Source organism: Panthera onca, chromosome B4 (genome assembly GCF_046562875.1).
Source record: "Panthera onca isolate mPanOnc1 chromosome B4, mPanOnc1 haplotype 2, whole genome shotgun sequence".
Lineage (NCBI taxonomy): Eukaryota > Metazoa > Chordata > Mammalia > Carnivora > Felidae > Panthera > Panthera onca.
In genome coordinates this window covers 123,599,603-123,620,987 of record NC_138345.1, presented here as the reverse complement: position 1 = coordinate 123,620,987, position 21,385 = coordinate 123,599,603, and the positions used below count along the sequence as shown (strand labels likewise).

At 43.9% G+C, this 21,385-nt stretch overlaps 1 protein-coding gene across 3 annotated transcripts in view; it reads left to right on the top strand.

Moving 5' to 3' along the window:
- Positions 1 to 21,369, top strand: part of GLT8D2 (glycosyltransferase 8 domain containing 2) — a 44,794-nt gene extending 23,425 nt beyond the window's left edge. For all 3 annotated transcript variants that reach the window (XM_078449542.2, XM_078449541.2, XM_078449543.2), the window contains 7 exons: positions 5,535 to 5,706; positions 11,299 to 11,416; positions 12,639 to 12,723; positions 13,615 to 13,727; positions 15,841 to 16,007; positions 17,054 to 17,166; positions 20,766 to 21,369. In XM_078449542.2, the coding sequence (XP_078305668.1) occupies positions 5,535 to 5,706; positions 11,299 to 11,416; positions 12,639 to 12,723; positions 13,615 to 13,727; positions 15,841 to 16,007; positions 17,054 to 17,166; positions 20,766 to 20,938 (941 nt within the window). In that variant the 3' untranslated portion in view covers positions 20,939 to 21,369. The remainder of the gene's footprint in view (positions 1 to 5,534; positions 5,707 to 11,298; positions 11,417 to 12,638; positions 12,724 to 13,614; positions 13,728 to 15,840; positions 16,008 to 17,053; positions 17,167 to 20,765) is intronic.
- Positions 21,370 to 21,385: the final 16 nt, after the last annotated feature.

Genomic DNA, 21,385 nt, shown 5'->3' with positions numbered 1-21,385 from the left:
AGAGAGAGAATCCCAAGCAGCCTCCACATCCAGCATGGAGCCTGACTCTGGGCTCAGTCCCACAATCCTGGGATCATGACCTGAGCCCAAATCAAGAGTTGGACACCCCACCAACTGAGGCAGCCAGGCACCCCTGGAAATGGTCCAAAGTGGCACTGTGGTAATGGTTGTGCAACTCTATCAATTTACTAAAAATCATGGAACTGTATACCTAAAACAGGAAATGTTAAGAAATTCCCAATATTTGCAAATTTTAAGAAATCTGTATTAGTCAGCCTGGGCTGCCGTAAGAAAATACCACAGACTATGGGGTGCCTGGGTGGCTCAGTTGGTTAAGCTTCCAACTTCTGCTCAGGTCATGATCTCACGGTTCATGGGTTCAAGCCCTGAATCAGGCTCTGTGCTGACAGCTCAGAGCCTGGAGCCTGCTTTGGATTCTGTGTCTCCCTTTCTTTCTGCCCCTCCCCTGCTCACGCTGTCTCTCTCTGTCTCTCAACAATGAATAAACATTAGAAAAAACTTTTTTAAGATATAAACAAAGAAAATACCCCAGACTAGATGGCTTACAGAAAAGAAGTTTGATTTCTCACAGATCTGGAGGCTGGAGGTCCAGGATCCAGGCTCTGGCAGCGTTGGTTTCTTCCAAGGCTTCTTTTCCAGGCTCACGGTCAGCTGCCTTCTCCTCCCGTCCTCGGATGGCTTTTTCTGTGTGTTCCCATCTCTGGCGTCTCTGCCTCTTCCTATAAGGACACCAGTCATACTGGATTAAGGCCCCACCCTGATGGCCTCAGTTTCACTTAATTGCTCCTTATAGGCTCTGTCCTCAAATGCAGTCACATCCCAAGGTACTGGAGTTTAGGGCTTCCACATACAGATTTACACAATTCAGTCCTAACGATAGCTAAATTATGCCTCAGTAGAGAAAGGAAGCCCTACGAAGTCAAAAGTTGTCTGAACTTCAAGTTCTTGAGTCCTCACGCTTCGGTCCCTGCCCATTAACCAACACATTTCTTCTCTCCACAGAGAGAAACAAGTAGCTTTCATAGCAGCTGTTAAAACAAGTGTAAGGAAATGCACATCCTGGCCTGTTAATCAACCATATACTGATAAACAAAGTATTTGGAACACATCAATGGGTTCACGATCACATCTTTAACCCATTCAATGTTGAAAAGAATCAGTGTTATGAAATAACATTCAAAAGAGTATAATGTTGAGATGGAAAGACGTCCGTGATACGTTAAGTGGAAAAAGCAAGTTGTAGAAAACCATGAAAAGTATGATTTCATTTTGATTTTAAAATAACACGTGTAGGTGGTATATTTCCTTTTGGGACAACACAAAGAAGGATTTGAGAGGCGCACACCGCACGGGTGACAGAGATCTTCTACCTTTGGAATGGGGGTAGAGAGGTCTGCAGAAAATCACCATGACTTACTGGAATTTGGGGCTGGAATTTTTTCAAGAAATGCATATCAATATTTTTAATAGACTTTTTTTAGAGCAGTTTTAGGTTCATAGCAAAATTGAGTGGAAGGTACACAGCTTCCCCCCACTATTAACATCCCCCACCAGATGGTACATTAGTTACAACTGTTGAACCTACATTATCACCCAATGTCCACAGTTTACATTAGGGTTCACTCTTGATGTTGTCCTTGGGTTGTGAGAAATGTATAAGGACATTAACCTACCATTATGGAATACAGAGCAGTTTCACTGTCCTGAAAAATCCTTGGTGCTTTGCCTATTCCATATTAATTTTTATATTTTCAAAAATAGTAATTCAAAGAATTGGTGTTATAAGGTAATGTCCAGAAACCCTATGAAATCATTTGCTGAAGAAAGGCATGGTGCCATTTTGTGTATTCTTTTTTTTTAAATTTTTTTTCTTACATTTATTTATTTTTGAGAGACAGAGCACAAGTGGGGGAGGGGGAGAAAGAGAGGGAGACACAGAATCCGAAGCAGGCTCCAGGCTCCGAGCCGTCAGCACAGAGACGGATGCGGGGCTCGAATTCACGAGATGTGAGATCATGACCTGTGCCGAAGTCAGACGCTTAATGGACTGAGCCACCCAGGAGCCCCTTGTGTATTCTGATAATGACATTCAGTCTAATCTCCTGATAATTTTTGTGTGATTAGCTGGTGATTCACTCCTGGCCCATTTGAGGTGAGGCAAGTTTATATGCTTGGCTAAAACCAATCCTAATTTGAAATGGGATTCAGAGATTTGGCACAGGGAGAGCAGACAGTTCACTTTTTCTAGAAATGGGCATGGTCTGGTAAGAGCTGCTTGTGGGAACGGACCAATGCAATATAATACATTTTCACTCCATACCTCCATCAACATGATGTTTTCTAGAGATCGTATGGGCACCAAGAAGTTTCACCAAGTGGCTTCACAAAGCCAGACCTTTGGGTGAGTTGGCATAGGTACCAATTGGCACAGTGGGTGATTCCCAGAGAAGCTGCAAGGATGCCACATTGGTGTAGACTTTACAGTGGATAAATCTTTCCCAATCTTTCTCCAGTGTGTTTTCATCCATACTCTGTCCAGGGAAGACTTCTTGGCAAAGAGCGGTGTTTCTGGCTTAGGTTCGCTTCCCAGCTCCTCTGACTGGCAGAGTCTCCTAAGAAGCGTGGCAGCGTGACGTGTCTGCAGACTTGCTGTTTGATCTCTTGGGTGGCCCTCTTTCATGGGGACACCTTCCTCCTCCCTCATTCTGCCTATTTCCTGAGAGCCTGGTTCTGCCCCCAGCTTTTCAGCCCTTCTCTCTCTCTTTGCCCCTAGGAGTAGTCCGGGAATCATTCCTCCAGGGCCCTGTTCTGTACGATCGACACATCAGTTCAGTTCAGTCCAGCAAACTTTTATTAAGTGCCTCCTAGGTGCCAGACTCAGCAGGGAAAATATAATGAGTTCACAGTCTAGTGAAGGAGACAGACACATGAATAGATTCTTTCTGTGCAGTGTGGCAAATGTTCAAATAGAGGTATTTAAAAAATTCACCCATCCATTCATCCCTCCCTCCAAAATGTATTGAGAATCTACTATGTTCCAGGCACTGTGCTAGCAGCAAATGAATAGACAGAGATGAACGAGATACTGTCTCGGCCCTCATAGGAGAGAAAGATAAAGTATGCAACCACATAAATTGCAAGGCAGCTGGTCAGTCCACCCACAAACACGGACAAAGTGAGCGCCGTGTAAGGAGCTATTAAAGTCTTCCCAGAGGTTCTGATGTCTACACTGCATTTGGAATGAATGGGTAAAAGTTAGCCATGCAGGAAAGGATGGAAAGAGCATTCTGGGCATCTGGAACACTATGTGCAAAGGCACTGAGCAAAGGGACCACCCGGTGCAGTGTTCAGTATTTTGGTATCGCTGGAGTAGAAGGAGTCGAGGCTAAGGAAGTGAGTAGGGGCTGGATCATGAGGCACCTGTGTGCCAGGCAAGGGAAGGTGGCTCTACCGTACAGGAGCCACTGGAGAATGGTGAGCAGTGAAGAAATAGAGTCAAATTTGCATTTGGGGCAGTTCACTTCACTGCCTGCAGGCAACATACCGCATGATTAGGGAACCTCCCCAAAATGACAGTTGAGTCCAAAAGGAATAATCCCTTAAGAAATATTTTCCTTTTTGTTTATAAAAGTAACCATGGTTGGGGCACCTGGGTGGCTCAGTCGGTTAAGGGTCCGACTTCAGCTCAGGTCATGATCTCATAGTTTGTGGGTTCGAACCCTGCAGCCGGCTCTGTGCTGACAGCTCAGAGCCTGGAGCCTGCTTCAGATCTGTGTCTCCCTGTCTCTCTCTGTCCCTCCCCTGCTTGTGCTCTCTCTCTCTCTCAAAAATAAACAAACATTAAAAAAAAAAGTATCCATGGTTGCTTTAGAGAATTTTGAAAATATAAGAAATGCAAATAAGGAAATTGAAATCACTCATAATTCCATAAACAGATGTAGATCCATTTGAAAATATGTATGTATGTATGTATATATCCCATTGGGATCATACACCAGAGGAGATTCCTGTGGTGATTTTGTGTATCAAATACTAGAGAGAAATTTTGTATTCTTTTCCCCCTTAATGTTGTATTATGAGCATTCTCTTGTGCCAGTAAATATACTGTGAAAACAGAATTATTCTTGTGGTGGACATTTCAGATGTGGTGGCCAGCCTGGGGAAGAGAGTTGGGAGAAGGGAGAGGCCCTTCAATGTTTCTTAAGCTACATAAAGCACAGTACCTGGTGGTTAGTTCATATATTTGTTGGATTAAATATCAGCTAGAACTGCCCCGCATCTGAGTGGTACTTATCTGTCAAGAGAGCTTTAAGTAAAAACCAGAAGGGGGGCGCCTGGGTGGCGCAGTCGGTTAAGCGTCCGACTTCAGCCAGGTCACGATCTCACGGTCCGTGAGTTCGAGCCCCGCGTCAGGCTCTGGGCTGATGGCTCAGAGCCTGGAGCCTGTTTCCGATTCTGTGTCTCCCTCTCTCTCTGCCCCTCCCCCGTTCATGCTCTGTCTCTCTCTGTCCCAAAAATAAATAAACGTTGAAAAAAAAAACCAGAAGGGCATCTGAGAGTGGCCACTCTTCATACTGATTATTATTATCTTTCATACCGGAAAATTGTATTGCAATGCCAAAATAAGATGTTACGACACTGGTATTTTACATCACAGCCACAGCTCAAAAGAACAATCAATTATTCATCTTGTGCATTAGCCATGCTCTTTCATTTACCACCTTTCTCTTGCTGTGGACTTTTGAGAGACTTGACTAGAGGGCGGAGAGGAGAAGGAAGATCACAAGCAGTTAGCTTTTACAGCAGCATTGCAGGAAAACATTCCAATTTAGGAAGGAGTTGAGAACTGTCAGATCAAATGAGACTTTCCAGTTCTTCACATATTTTTCAACTGTGTGTATGTGTGTCCAACTGGCTTCTGTAAAAGAGCTCCAAAATCGTAGTGACTGAAGCAAAATAGAAGTTCATTTTCTCTCTCAAGTGAAAGAATGTGTGTCATTCCACACAATGATGTGCCCTTTCCACGGTCATCCAGATCAAGGTTCCTTCTGTGTTACGGGTTTTGGTGTCCTCCACAGGTAGCTTCCAACTAGTGGTCCAAGATGGCTGCCCTAACTTCTGTCATCATATCTACATTCCAGCCAATGGGAATGAGGACAGGGGAAGGGGAGGGTAGCACGTTGCTTTCAAAGGCAAACCCGGTAATCACACACATACTTGCACTAACCTTCCGTTGGTCATAACTTGATCATGCACACTTGCTAGGGAGTCTCAGAAATCTGTTCTTAGTGGTTGGCTAGATGCCAGCTAAAATGAAAACGCCAATGTTGTATTTCTTCCCCCCGCCCCACCCCATGTTCTATTTCTGAAAGAAGAAGAGACTGGATGTTGGAGAATGGTTGGCAGTCTCTTCCACACTATGCCGTCTTCCCCCAGGAGTGTGGAAGACAATTTGAACTGGTTCTACTATGAATTTCCTTCATGTTCTAAGACAGTGGTTGTGATGTTTCCAGACGATGACTCTGAGGCTCCTGAGGAAATGGAGGATGAGATTCCTGTGGTGATTTGTGCTGCTGCAGGGAGAATGGGTGCCGCCATGGCTGCCATCAATAGCATCTACAGCAACACCGATGCCAACATTCTGTTCTATGTCGTTGGACTCCGGAACACTCTGTCTCGAATCCGGTAATTTGTGTACTATAGACTTTGGAGTTTTCAACTTTCTCTTCATCTTCCTTATCTTTCCTTAAATGCATTTCCTTCTGTTTTGGGCTTGATGAATGTCATTTGAATTAATGAAGGGATGACCTGAGGTTTACTGGGTGACCTGATGAATGTGTGGTATAGCTAAGGAAGTTTCCAGCAAAGTCTCATTAATCTGGTTGGGCATTGCATCATTCTGCTGAAGTGAATTGGCTAATGATCTAAAGAACTACAAGCCTTAGGCAGGCTGTGTGTAAATCTCTCTCTATTTTTTAAATATTTATTTGTTTCCAGAGAGAGCATGTGCACGAGAGCAGGAGCAGAGAGGCAGAGAGAGAGGAGAAGAGAAAATCCCAAGCAGGCTCCACATTGTCAGCACAGAGCCCAACATGGGACTCGATCTCACAAACCGTGAGATCATGATCTGAGCTGAAGTCAAGAGTCCAATGCTTAACCAACTGAGCCACCCAGGCGCCCCGGAAGTCTTTCTAAAATGATTTATCTTGGGGTGCCTGGGTGGCTCAGTCCGTTGAGTCTCCAACTCTTGACTTGGGCTCAGGTGGTGATCCCAAGGTTGTGTTGGGCTCTGCATTGAGTGTGGAGCCTGCTTTGATTCTCTCTCTCTCCTTCTGCCCATCTCCTCTGCCTCACTCTCTCTCTAAAATTAAAAAAAGAAAAAAGATGGGGGGCACCTGGGTGTCTCAGTCGGTTAAGTGTCCAACTCCTGATTTTGGTTCAGGTCATGATCTCATGGTTGTGAGATGGAGCCCTCTGTTGGGCTCAGCACTGGGCATGGAGCCTGCTTGAGATTCTCTCTCTCCCTCTCCCTCCGCCCCTCCCCCACACACGTGCGTGTGCACACGCTCTCTGAAAAAAACAAAACAAAACAAAAAATTAACAGTTTCTGCTTTCTTAACCTGGGAGGATATTAATATAGTATCATTTTAATATGACCCAGAATGATCACTAATTATAACTTTTGAACTGCAAAGTGATCTCTTTCCTATCACACAACACACTACAAAGTAAGTTGGAAACGGAGTTAGAAGAAATAAACAGAAAATCAAATTTTAAATTACTATAAAAAAGCAGATAATTATATAATTTTGCTATGGAAAGTGACTCTGTGAGCCCACAAATCACAAGGAAAAAAATGGATGGATTTGGCTGCATAACATTTAAAAATTTTTTAATGATGAAAAACACTGTAAGTGAAATTAATCACACAATAAATTACACAAAACATTTTCAACATGTATTACAGACAAAGGATTACTATCCAAAGAATATAAAGAATTCTTACAAAAAACTTTTAAACATATAAGCATCGGGTAGTAAAATGCGCATACAATACAGACAAGTCATGGAAGAAAAAATACAAATGGTCAACAAACATGAAAAAGTATTCTGTGTTACTAATAGGGAAATGCAGATTAAAACAACAGTGACATAATTTTTCACTCATCAAGATGGTAAAAATTAACAGGACAACAATATCCAGTGCAGGAAAATAGACACACTTATTCCTTGTTTAAATAATGTATACTTCGGGGCGCCTGGGTGGCTCAGTCAGTTGAGCTTCCGACTTCGGCTCAGGTCATGATCTCGCAGCCTGTGAGTTCCAGCCCCGAGTCGGGCTCTGTGCTGACAGCTCAGAGCCCGGAGCCTGCTTCGGATTCTGTGTCTCCCTCTCTCTCTGCCCCTCCCCCACTCGTGCTCTCTCCCTGTCAAAAATAAATAAACATTAAGAAAATTTTTTAAATAATGTATGCTTCGTAAATTGGCAAAAAGAAGGCAATGTGTGTATACTGACAAAGAAGATCCTCGGGACATGCTGTTGTGTGAAGATGAAAGTTTCACTACGTCTCATATAGTGTGAACCATTTTATGAATGTCTTAAGCCATCCGGGCTGCTGTAATAGAATGCCACAGACCGGGTGGCTTGTGAAAACAGAAAAGTATTTCTCACGGTTCTGGTGGCTGTGAAGCCCAAGCTCTAGGCATCGGCTGATTCCATGCCTGGGAAGGGCCTGCTTCCTGGTTCATGGAGGGCTGCGTCTTTGCTGTGTGCCCCGTGGTGGGAGGGCTAGAGGCGTTCACTGGGGTCTCTTTTATGAGGGCACTCATCCCATTCCTGAAGGCTCCACGCTCATGACCTAATCACCTTCTGAAGGCCACACCTCCAAATGCCATCACACTGGGGATTAGGTTTCAACACATGAATTTGGGGGGAGGGGGCCATAAACATTCACCTTGTAGCTTTAAACAATAAAAATGGGGCGCCCGGGTGGCTCAGTCGGTTGAGCGTCCGACTTCAGCTCAGGTCACGATCTCATGGTCCGTGAGTTCGAGCCCCGCATCGGGCTCTGGGCTGATGGCTCAGAGCCTGGAGCCTGCTTCCGATTCTGTGTCTCCCTCTCTCTCTGCCCCTCCCCCGTTCATGCTCTGTCTCTCTCTGTCTCAAAAATAAATAAACGTAAAAAAAAAAAAAACAAAAACAAAAACAAACAATAAAAAAACTGGGGGTGCCTGGGTGGCTCAGTCGATTGAGCACCCGACTTCGGCTCAGGTCATGATCTCACAGTTTGTGGGTTCAAGCCCTGCATCAGGCTGGCTGCTGTCAGCACAGAGCCCACTTCAGGTCTTCTGTTCCCCTCTATCTGTCCCTCTCCTGCTCATGCTCTCTTTCTGTCTCAAAAAGTAATAAATAAATAAATAAATAAATAAATAAATAAATAAATAATTTTTTTTAAAGAATCAAAAAACCAAGGGCACCGGGCTAGCTCAGTCAGTAGAGCACGTGACTCTTGATCTCGGGGTTGTGATTTTGAGCCCCATGTTGGGTGTAGAGATTACTTAAAAACAAAATCTTAAAAAAAAAACCAAACCATAAATGTGTACATGTACATATGTGTTTCTGCAAAGAAAAAGACCCGAAAGATCTCCATCTGCCAGCAGTGACTGTCTCTGGGGAGGATGGATGGCTTAGGGAGAGCAGTGATGACGGGAAGTTCAAGGTATTTCTAGTGTTATTTCCATTATTCAGGAGAATGTATTTATTTTTTAAGTTTATTTATTTTTAGTAACCTCTTCACCCAACATGGGGCTTGAACTCATGACCCCAAGATCAAGAGTCACATGCTCTTCCGACAGTGCCAGGCAGGCCCCTGAAGATGTTATTTATGCATGACTTTTACAATGCGATTTTTAGGTCATGGCACCATTAGGAGATACTGAGATGTGGCTGACACTCACTCCTAATCTAAATGGTCTTTGGCTCCTGTGGGTTTTGAGGGCTTATGTACACGTTCTAGATTTTCTGTCTCATTTCTCACTCTTCTTCTCATTTATTTTGCAGATTGTTCACTTAGCCTGCTGTTAACAGCCCTGTAATTATCTATGGGTATGAAAAGCAGATAACCAAGCCCCAAAGGGTGGCTTGTGTCATATGGTCTGAGCAAGGGTTTGTGCTCGAACAGAAGGGCATCGGCCCTAGGGCTTGATGACATCTGAGCAGGGACTGTTTCCCAGCTCTTGGTTGTCGAGTCCACTAGACCGTTTTAAATTATTCAAAACAAAACAAAACTTTCTTTTCAGTGAAGTAGAATACAAAAACAGAAAATTGCATAAATTCTGCGTGCAGTTTAGTGAGTCATCACAAAGTAAACATACCCATGTAACAACCACCACCCAATGTGGTATGGTCAGGTTTTTTGGGTTTTTTTTTAATGTTTATTTCTTTTCTTTGAGAGAAAGAGAGAGATTGTGAGCGGGGGAGGGGCAGAGAGAGAGGGAGACACAGATTCCCAAGCAGGCTCCCTACTGTCAGGCCACATCATGACCTGAGCCGAAATCAAGAATCAGACACTTGAGGTGCCTGGGTGGCTCAGTCAGTTAAGCGTCTGACCTCACCTGAGTTTATGATCTCACGGCTTGTGCGTTCGAGCCCTGCGCTGGACTCTGTGCGGACAGCTCAGAGCCTGGAGCCTGCTTCGGGTTCTGTGTCTCCCTCTCTCTCTGCACCCCGCCCCCGCCCCATGCCTCGTGCTCTCTCAAAAATAAATAAGCATTAAAAAAAAAAGAGTTGGGGCACCTGGGTGGCTCAGTCGGTTGAGGGTCCGACTTCAGCTCAGGTCACGATCTCAGGGTCTGTGAGTTCGAGCCCTGCTTCGGGCTCTGTGCTGACAGCTCAGAGCCTGGAGCCTGCTTCGGATTCTGTGTCTCCCTCTGTCTCTGCCCCTCCCCTGCTCACATTCTGTCTCTCTTTCTCTCAAAAATAAATGAACATTAAAAAAAAAAAGAGTTGGACGGTTAACCGACCAAGCCAAACAGCCGCCCCAGTATGGTCAGTCTTTTTAACTTTGCCATCCTGATAGGTGTCCAGGGCTATCTCATCATGGTTTAACTTGAGATTCCTTCATTTTAAATGAGATTGAGCACTTTTTAAAAAAAATTTTAAATGTTCTTTTTTAAACGTTTATTTTTGACAGAGAGAGAGCACAAGCAGGGGAGGGGCAGAGAGAGAGACACACACAGAATCTGAAGCAGATTCCAGGCTCTCAGCTGTCAGCACAGAGCCTGACAGGAGGCTTGAACCCACAAACTGCGTGATCATTACCTGAGCCTAGTCAGATGCTTCACTGACTTAGCCACCCAGGGTCCCCCTACCGCCCAGCACTTTTTTTCACACATTTCTTGGCTACTTAGATTTGCGCGTTCAAGTCTCTTGCCAGTTTTTCAGTAGGGTTGTCTATCTTTTTCTTACTGACATGACTTCTCCCCATCTCCGGATTGGAAATATAATTGACATATAACTATGTGTAAAGGGCTGCTTTTTATGGTTCAAATTTTGCAGATCTAAATTTTGTTCCGAGGATTGATTTGTCAACTTTTGAGCAACAACAGATGTTACCATGTGTGGCTTTAGTCATTAACAATTGTTTTGAGATGATTTCTGCCAAGAATTGTATCATGAATTGGATAAAAGATAGTCGCAGACCGTGTGCGACTGAGCAGACCTGAGGGGAGAGGGTCGGGGGGAGGGAGGAGGGGAAGGCGGGAAGCGAGGAAAGGTGGGGAACATGGAGAGACAGAGACAGAGGCCAGGATCACTTCAGATCATCCTTGGAGTGGAAATAGCAGAGGAAGAAGGCGGGTAGGAGATTCAGCTTCATCAGTTGACAAAATCTGGTAACCCCGTGGCAAACAGGGACCAGGATCCGCAGATGCTTTGTAAGAAAGAAGGGACACATTTTGTTCTCCCGGTTTCCTGTGGAGATTATGTGGATCTGGGGAGCTATTTGGTTATTACTGTTTCGCTTCATTTCCTTTGCAGAGTTACGTGAATTAAAGAAAAAAGAGAGGAAAGATCGGAAGCCAGACCAGATGGGGGAAAAAAAATCAGAAGGTTTTATAGACTAAACTCTACTAAGGTTATACACATTTTATTTGTAACTTTCGAAAGAGGCCACAGATCAACTCTGAGGCAATAGGGAAATTGAGGCAAAAGGTTGGAGGTGTATATGCTAGAGGTGTTTTTTGTTTGTTTTTGTTTGTTTGTTGTCATCTCTTTAGAAAATGGATTGAACATTCTAAACTAAGAGAAATAAACTTTAAAATCGTGGAATTCAACCCGATAGTCCTCAAGGGGAAGGTCAGACCGGACTCATCAAGGCCAGAATTGCTCCAGCCTGTGAGTAGGAATTGCGCACGTGCTGGGGACAGTCTTCGGTGAGACCCTTGCTCAGTGGGGCGCACTGGCCACTGGGATGCAGACAGAATATTTTTGAAGCAGTGTCAGGTCTCCACCAAGGTCTGCTTATTTATAATTTACAAGTCACCTGCTCCGGAAGGATTTAAGGTGGTTCACATAAATAAAATGAAGCTATTCAAGCAGAAATGAAGCATAAGAAAACGTAGGATGCATTTCTGTGTGTGAATAGGCCTGTAGAGGTTGGGGGTAGGGGCCAAATAGTGAGGCCAGGAAAAGTATTCCCAGCCGACAGCGTGTTATGTGTGCTGTAATTGGACGTTGAATTTAGCCCAAGTATCCCGGCAGCTAAGGAAAACCAGCAGCGTGATAGATGATATACCTCATAGTATCAACTAAGGTAATATTTTCAGGAGACACCGCTTTTCTTCCCTAGAATTGGGAATCTTAAGGTATTTTACTGCAAGAGTTCTTACTAAAGGGACTCTCTTACATGAAGAGTAGTATTGATGGCAGCTTCACGGAAAATGCAGCTGCTTTCTGCATATGCTTGTTACATCCGTCCTTGAAAATGTACTGAATTCTATGCCCTCTAATGACGTTATCTTTCCCCAGTTCCTTATATTTATTATCAGAGTGTGAGCTGAGCTAGAACTTTGGGTTCGATAGTGTTATGGCTAATGAAACCATATGACTCTCACCCTCAGCTCGTGCTTGTCTGACTTTTTTCTGGTCCAGGGAGCTAAGAGGTTGAGCTCGTGGTTGGGATGATGCCCCTGTGCCCCTGTGTCCTGTGTGTGTGTGTGTGTGTGTGTGTGTGTGTGTGTGTAAGGCTGATTTAGTTGACGGTAATCAAATTACTAGTATAGAGGAGGGCAGGCACTTTGTGTCCTAAAAGATTGACCAGGAAGCCTCCGTGACTCCCAGGACAGTGGCTCACGGAGACCCAAGTCATGTCACAGTCTCGGCAGGTGAGGGTTTGGGTCTAGAAGGGCACTGATGGGCCAGCATCAGCTGCAGCCCGGGGCCCGGATAACTTGGAACCAGGAAGCTGCAGCGAGGCATCTTTATGGACTGTTTTATTTTGCTCCACACCTGGAGCGAAACTGAGGCCATGGTCAAAGCCACCCCCATAAGAGCACTAGAAGACACTGAGCCATATGCCTCTTCCCCACCATCACTTTTTTTTCTGTTGTTTTAACAGCTGAACTTTGTCCGCTTTTATCTCCCTCTGCTTATCCATCAACATGAGAAAGTCATCTATTTGGACGATGACGTAATCGTACAAGGTATACACGCCGACTGCCAAGAACACTCGGAAAAGGAGCAGCCGATGAGTAGTATAACCGTCTATCTCCTTCAGTTTCCAAGTAGCTAGATGCCCAGCGACTGTGACTGCGTATTCAAGATGGGAGAACAGTATTGTTATAAATTTGGGGATGTTTTGAAAACGGGGGTTGATAACTCACTTCCCTGGACAGTCCAGTTGACTGAGAGCCACTCTCTGACTGTTGAAGTCGGTAATAAATAGCTCAGTAGCCTTTCCTTTCTCTGCATCCCTAAAATGTAGAGAAATAAAGTCTCCCTGGTGACATTCTTTTTTATTTATTTATTTATTTGTTTATTTATTTATTTATTAGATGAAATTTACTGTCAAATTGGTTTCCATACAACACCCAGTGCTCATCCCAAAAGGTGCCCTCCTCAATACCCATAACCCACCCTACCCTCCCTCCCACCCCCCATCAACCCTCAGTTTGTTCTCAGTTTTTAACAGTCTCTTATGCTTTGGCTCTCTCCCACTCTAACCTCTTTTTTTTTTTTTCCTTCCCCTCCCCCATCCCTGGTGACATTCTTAAAAGTGAGCTACGTTTTGGTGTCTAAGTGTTGCTCTCTCTTTCTCTCTCTCTCTCTCACATGCAAATAAGCTAAGCACTGGTGTGGTCTCTACATGGCAACGGAAGTAAAGACATTTAGCCAGTGCCGATCTGAGCTTATCATCAAGTGGCCTTCTGAATTGAGACAAAATATGTTATTAAGTAAATCGCCAGGCCACTCGAAATTGAGATCACATACTTTTCCTCCATAGCAAAATCAGGGACTGTTGGGCAATCTAAGGCTCTATCTAGCTCAAAACCAAATGCTATAATATTTAAGTCACTGGTGTTTTCTGAATTCAGGTGACATCCAGGAACTCTATGACACCACTTTGGCCCTGGGCCACGCGGCAGCTTTTTCGGATGACTGCGATCTGCCCTCCGCTCAGGACATGAACAGATTTGTGGGGCTGCAGGTGGGCTCGCTGGCGTGGAGGTCCTGGCTTCGCTCTGCTGTTCCCTTCCCTTCCCTTCCCCACAGCGCACAATCATCTAACCTTGGAGCGCAGCACAGGGCCCGGGCTGTCCATTCGGCCCCAGCTCCGTGTGTACCGACTCTGGGGCAAGTTAGCCCTGCAAGTCCTTCTCTGCTTGTCTGACACATGGCAACAACGGTACCTGTTTCTTTTGGTTTTTGTGAGCTGTGACGAAATCACCCGATGCCAGAGCTCCAGCCTGCAGTAATGCTCCAGAAGTGACAGGTGTTACCTAAGTGGCTGCAACCACCCCTGTCCGAGATGGGGTTTCCTGTAAGACAGTCCCTGGACTTTTGGTTCTGTTGTCAGAGTTTTGATCATTGCTTTTTTTGTGTTTTCCTTTCAACAGAGGAAAATACTGATTTTGCTCAAGGGTAAAGAGCAACTTACCCTGCTGGAAATGAGGGAAGTCGAACCTGTCTGTAATACTGAAACTAAAAGGATGGCTTTAAAATACAAGGTGTTATTAAGAATCAAATGCTGTTCTTTAAACAAAGTTCCAGGACATCATTTTAGACGTGTGACAGTAGAGGTGTGATATACTGTGAGACCTAGGACCTTAGTCAACAGGTTGGCTCCACCCCTTAGTAGGTTTGTAGCCCTGGGCAAGTGTGTGGCTGTGCGGTTCTCCCTCGGTTGTCAGAGGTAATAACAGTACTTCCCTCGTAGAGTTATGGTGAGAATTAAATTAGTTAATACGTGTAAAGTGACTGTGCGATTAACGAGGTAATGTGTGCAAAGTTCCTAGAACAGAGGCTGGCACATGGAAACTGCTCGAGCGTGTCCATGATTTCCGTGTTGCGCTTGGGCATCGCACTGAGCTTGAGGTGGATTGTGACAGCCTGTGTGGGTGGAACAGTAACGTCCTGCCTCATATCACAGCCATGCCACAACCACCCATGTGCTTACCATGGTGCCGGCACTGTTTTAGGTACCAGCAGTACAGTAAACAAAACTGAAATGCCTGCCTGTGTGAAGTTTACATGTTAGTGGGAAAAGACAGTAAACAAAATATTTAACAGAGGATCAGGATGCAGGTTGGGTTGTATTTTAAATTGGGTGATCAGGGAAGGCTCCCCTGACATGGTGTCGCTGAGCCTGCACGTAAAAGAAGTGAGGGGATTAGCTCAGCAGATATTTAGGGGGAAAGCATTCCAAGAAGAGGTAACAACAAGTGCAAAGGTCCTGAAGCAGGAGTGTGTCTTTCTTTTATTGCAGGAGCAAGGAGGTCAGGGTGGCAGAGGGAACCGTGAGAATAGGCTAGAAAGGTCATGGCGCTGGGGGCAGATGGCCTAGGGCACGGCAACACATCTTAGGAATTCTGGCTTTTACTGAGACGGAAAGCCACTGGAGAGGCTTTGAGCAGATGAATAACATAGAGACAGAGTGAAGTTGAAAAGGAAGCAGGAACAGTGTAGGAGGGGCTCGCGGACGTCCTGTGAGTGGGGATTACGGCCCAGACCGGGAAGGCTGCAGCATAGGCAGTGGTTGGCTTATGGATATATTTTGGAAGAGGAGACAAACAGGACTTGCTGACAGATTTGGATGCAAAGTGAGTGTGAAGGAGCCACGGAGGACGTAATGACCCTGGGTTTTTTGCCCAAGTAACTGGAAGAATAGTGTTGCCGGTAACTGAGGTAGGCGGGTTGTGGGGAGGCGAGTTCCGGCCAGGATCAGGATCAGTTTTTGGATGTAAGTAGAGCTGCCTTGTTAAGCATCCAGAAGGAGACGCAGTATCTGCCAACAGATGTAGCAGGCTTTGGGAATCCAGGGGAGAGGTCAAGGCTGGCTGCACAGATAGTATTTTGGGCCACGAGACCGGATGAGGCTGTCTGGGGAGCTCGTAGTAGAGACAGGAACAGGTGCAGGCAAGGAGACTAGGGGGCACTCAGCCTTTCGAGGTTGGGGAAACACGAAAAACAGCAAAGGACATTAGGAAATGGCTTGCGACACTGGAGGAAATCCAGAAACGCTGCCCAGTGGTTTCAAGAAAATGATCGTTTTCCAGAAACAAAAGATGTGTTGGTCAAAGGCATATCCTGTTCCTTTACAGAATACGTACATGGGCTATCTGGACTATAGGAAGAAGACCATAAAAGACCTTGGCATAAGCCCCAGCACGTGCTCTTTCAATCCCGGCGTGATTGTCGCCAACATGACGGAATGGAAGCATCAACGTATCACCAAACAACTGGAGAAATGGATGCAAAAAAATGTGGAGTAGGTGTAAACCCTTCTACCATTTTCCTTGCTTGGGGACAAAATTGCGTAATTAATTTTCTATGCATATCTCAGGGGTTAGAAATATTTCATAGACATCTTAGGTCAGATTTTCTTACAGAGGCATGGGTGAGAAAGAATGGGGACAGCAGATGAAAATCTGTCCCCAAACGGTATGTCAGTGGAACCAAGATCCTGCACAATCTCATTATACAAACATTTTTTCTAATGAATTAGTAATGTGACTTTAAGTCTTCTCCCAGAATCCTAGTGAACCTTTTCCACTGAAAACCATTTCTCAGTTGAGTTTCTTCCTACATAATTTGTTTTGAAGAATTATTTTTATAAACTCTGGGGTGCCTGGGTGGCTCACTCGGTTGGGCATCCAACTCTTGATTTCAGCTCAGGTCATGATCTCACAGTTTTGTGAGTTTGAGCCCCACGTCAGTCTCCGTGCTGACAGAGTGGACCTGCTTGAGATTCCCCCTCTCTCTCTGCCCCTCCCCCGCTCGCACTCTCTGTCTCTCAAAATAAATAAACTTAAAAAGAATTAGTTTATAAACTCAACTTTGGTTTTGGAAGTTGAGTTTTTAAAAATGTATCATTTTTCATCATCCAAGTTTTAAAATATGGGGGGAAAAACCCCTCTAACACAACCGCAATTATCATCTCACTGTATTTCCTGTTCGTCTTTTCTATCTGGATATTTTCAATACCACCGTAACTTTGAATTTGTGAGTAAAGTTACTCTAAATAATGTAGGATCAGAATTTGATCTTCAGTATTTGCCATTAAAAAAGGATAAAAACGAAAATGGTAAAATGCTACGCTGTCAATCTAGGTGGATGGTATGGGATTCACGGTACCCTTCTTACAATTCTGTGTTGTCTGACAATTTTCAAAATAAAAAGCTGGGGGCAAGTGAAAAACCATAGTCTTATTATACAGCGAGAGATGGTCTCACATCTTTCAAAATTAGTAGATTCTACTTTATAGGAGTCTGTGGGGCTCCAGGCCAAATGGTGCATTTCTGTTCCATTTCTTAGGGAGAATCTCTACAGCAGCTCCTTGGGAGGAGGGGTGGCCACCTCCCCGATGCTGATCGTGTTTCATGGGAAATACTCCACCATCAACCCCCTGTGGCACATACGGCACCTGGGTAAGTATTTTAGGAAGACAACACAAATGTGCATGTCCTAGGCCTGTGAGCACAAGGCGAGGAGAGTGTGCTACATATAACACCAGCTTCCTGAAATGCAGTCCTCCGGGTAACGTTGGAGGTGATCTTGGACACATTATTTAACCTCCGCTGCTCAGTCTACAAATGCAGCTGACAAAACTGGCCTTCCTGAGAGGTGTGTTTCTAGGAATGTGTTTCTAGAAAAGAATTAGACTCACGCTTAGCATATGGTAGGTGCTCGATAAACATTAGCTACTCTTACAACAAGCCTTTACTGTCAAAACTTTTCCACTTCGCCTTTATTGCCCTCTTGCAGTAGCCTGCAGTGGGCAAAACCGAACAAATTAACGCCGTGTTTTGTGAGGAGTTTAGATAGGTGGAGGCTTATCTTTTAAAATTTATTTATTTATTTATTTTTTAACGTTTATTTATTTTTGAGACAGAGAGAGACAGAGCATGAACGGGGGAGGGTCAGAGAGAGGGAGACACAGAATCCGAAACAGGCTCCAGGCTCTGAGCCGTCAGCACGGAGCCCGACGTGGGGCTTGAACTCACGGACCGTGAGATCATGACCCGAGCCGAAGTCGGACGCTTAACCGACTGAGCCACCCAGGCGCCCCGGAGGCTCATCTTTTAAAAAGAAGTTGCTTCCTGATTGTGTACCATGTCTTGCATTCACTCTTCACCACAAGCATGCAGACTCTTGGGTATGGACTGGAATTCCAGTTCTGCTATTACCCATGTTGGGCAAATTGTTCAACCCTTCTATGCCTTAGTTTCTGCATTTGTAAACTGAAGCTAATAGAACCTTATAAAGTTTCTGTAAGGAATAAATTACCTAAATACGTGTAAATTTGCTTAGAACACAGCTTGGCCCAGAAGACAGTCACATACATTCAAACACACGGCCACAATCCCTTAGCCAAAAGCACTGGGCCAGACCTGTTTAGAAATTGGAAAGGTTTTGAATTTCAAAAATGTAATGCATATATTTATGTTATGCAATACCCTGAGTGGGATCTAGGTTTTGCTATCAAAAAAGTTAAAAATCCTTTTGTTTTCAGACATTTGAAGATTATTTTAGAATTGGAGACAATAGTTTATGGATGTGTATTTACTAAGTACCTTCTACATTGTCAAGAAATGGGCTAGGTTCTGGTGATAAAGGTGAATATTATTTCTAATTCTCAGAACAATCTGCAAGGTGGTATAGATGTCCCTTACTCTCCCTTTTAAAAGAAAGGACACATAAAGCCATTGAAGCTGGGCTCCGGTCTCCTTTTAAGGATTCTGTGTAGATTTGCTTCTGCCTTACTACCAGAATCCTCCTCGATTTTCTGTATGCACACAGGAGCAACACAGGCAAGTTAAGGATTCTAGTGTCCCATCTGATTTGATTTATAATGTTAGGTTCCCTATTAGGTCAAATATCAACATTTCCATGTAATCAATGTGCAGAAAAGCTCATCAAAGTTGTAGGTCTACAAAAAATGTGTAGGAACAGCTATGCGGAGCTTAAATGGATAAGGTTAGAGCATTCTATGATCTTGGAACAGAGACTCAATCACATTTCATGAAATATCTAGCTGGTAAGTAGGGAGGGGCAGAATCTTCCCAAGAGAAAGAAGTCATTTCTCTTTGTAGAACAGAGACTACATCTGTGCGGAAGGTTTTGGAATCCGGGAAGTCTGCAAACTAAATCTACACAGAAATCATTTGAAAAATGATTTGGCTTTAGAGTGTTTTGGAAGCAGGAAGTAATGTAACACTAATGGGTATTAAGTCTGGGTCTAAGCTGGTAGGCTTAAGACATAAAAAATTTATGAAACGTATTTAGCTAAAGCAAACTGCAAGCCCATATAGAATCCTCCAATCATGGAGCAGAGAGATGATGTCTCACTCAGTGGAGACTCTAAGTTGCTTCCTCCCGGGGTGCCTGGGCGGCTCAGTCAGTTAAGCATCCAGCTTATCACCTCAGGTCATGATCTCATGGTTCACGGGATTGAGCCCTTGTGTGGGGCTCCGTGCTGAAAGCAGAGTCTGCTTGAGATTCCCCCTCTCCCTCTCTCTCTGCCCCTCCCCTGCCTGTGTTCTCTCTCACAACAAATAAACATTAAAAAAAATAGAGGCGCCTGGGTGGCTCGGTTGGTTAAGCATCCGACTTTGGCTCAGGTCATGATCTCCCAGTTTGTGAGTTCGAGCCCCGTGTTGGACTCTGCGCTGACAGCTCGGAGCCTGGATCCTGCTTCAGATTCAGTGTCTCCTTCTCTCTGTCCCGCCCCCACTTGTGTTTTTTTCTCTCTCAAAAATAAACATTAAAAAAAAAAAATTAAGGTGCTTCTTCCCAAATGAACATTTCCTTTGTATAGATTCTCTGGAAGTTGATAATTATTCCAGTTACATAACCATAGCCTGAAACACCCAGCTTCTCTTCTGTAACTGCCTTCACAGCTACGTTTATGAAGAACGGAAGACAGATTTTTATTTTTCTTTTTCTTGTATCATATGTTAAGCTAGAATAACACAACTCCAGCTATTCACCACCTTCTCTTTCCTTAATGGATTTTTAAAAACATGTCAAATTCCTTTCATAGGAAGAAAATTTAACATCATAGAGGATATTAAAAAAATCACGTTCTCAAGATCTTAAAGTACTTCTGGAAGAGAGGTTCTAAAAATACTCTGGCAATTTTGGGATAAACACACCCTAGGTGACTCCTTATGAGTGGAATAATATTCAAATGGAGATAGTTTTGTGTTAAAAAGTGAATATTATTCTTTGTCACGCTTCATAAGGTAAAAACACGACTGTTACAGGAAGATGTCGTCGTACACACTAAGGAGGGAAAATGCAGAGAAACAAGAACTCCTATAAACTCTATGTGGGAGGGAAACTGATCCAAGTTCTTTTGGGAACAATCTGGCAACCTCTTATCAAAATGTAAAGGCATATGCGCCCTTCAGTCTAGCAAGTCCATCTACAAGACTTTACCCCACAAATGTATCTGTAGACACACACAAACCCGCACAGGAGCCTGTTCACTGTGCCACTGCTTATGTTAGTGAGGGGACAGAAACAACCTAAATGTCCTTAATAAGGAACTCACTAAATAAATGATTATTTATGCATTCCATGTAGCCATTAAAAATAATTCAGTAACTTTGGGGCGACCGGGTGGCTCAGTCGGTTAAACATCTCTTGATTTTGGCTCAGGTCATGCTCTCACAGTCCGTGGGTTCGAGTTCCGCATTAGGTTCTGTGCTGACAGCACGGAGCCTGCTTTGGATTCTGTCTCCCTCCCTCTCTCTCTCTCAAAAATGAACATTTAAAAACAACTCAGTAACTCCACATGTGCTATATTACACACACACACACACTGGCATACAGGTAGAATATTTGTAGGAGGATTTCATGAGAAACTCTAACAGTGGTTATTTTGGAGATTTAGGGGAGGTGGTAAATTCTTCCATGTATACTCTTTGATTTGCTTAATTTTTTAAATAATGAACTTGTACTCATTCAATATAGAAAGTTTACTTTCTAACAAGCCTATTATCTTCTTCTGAATACAATGAAGGCTGGAATCCAGATACCAGATATTCGGAGCATTTTCTGCAGGAAGCAAAATTACTCCACTGGAATGGAAGACATAAACCCTGGGACTTCCCTAGTGTTCACAACGACTTATGGGAAAGCTGGTTTGTTCCTGACCCCGCAGGGATATTTAAACTCAATCACCACAGCAGCTGATGTAACGACATTTTATATATTCCCTGTATAAAAATGTGGAATTGTCCATTTATAGCCCTACTATATCATTGTTCTTTATGAACATTACGTTTGGTACAAATGATCCACAATGTAAAACACAAAGACTACTGTGGGCAAATAGTACCCTGGATTATGTAGGTACTGATTCCTTAAGTGTAAGTGGTAATTATGGAAATCAAGATGATGTGAGTGAGATATATTGTTGGAAGGAAATAAACCCACCTAGGTTTCAGCAATCAATGTGCTTAACTCTCAATGACAACCTGTACCCACAAGTTTTTAAAATGTCTCAATGTGTTTTTCACACATAGGTATTTTTTCACAGGTTGCCTGTCTTGTCTTCTGTAAAACAACAAACTACATTTAAAACATGAATGTATGTAAAAATAAAAGATATGCAGATTTTTAAATGATTTGCAGTACATA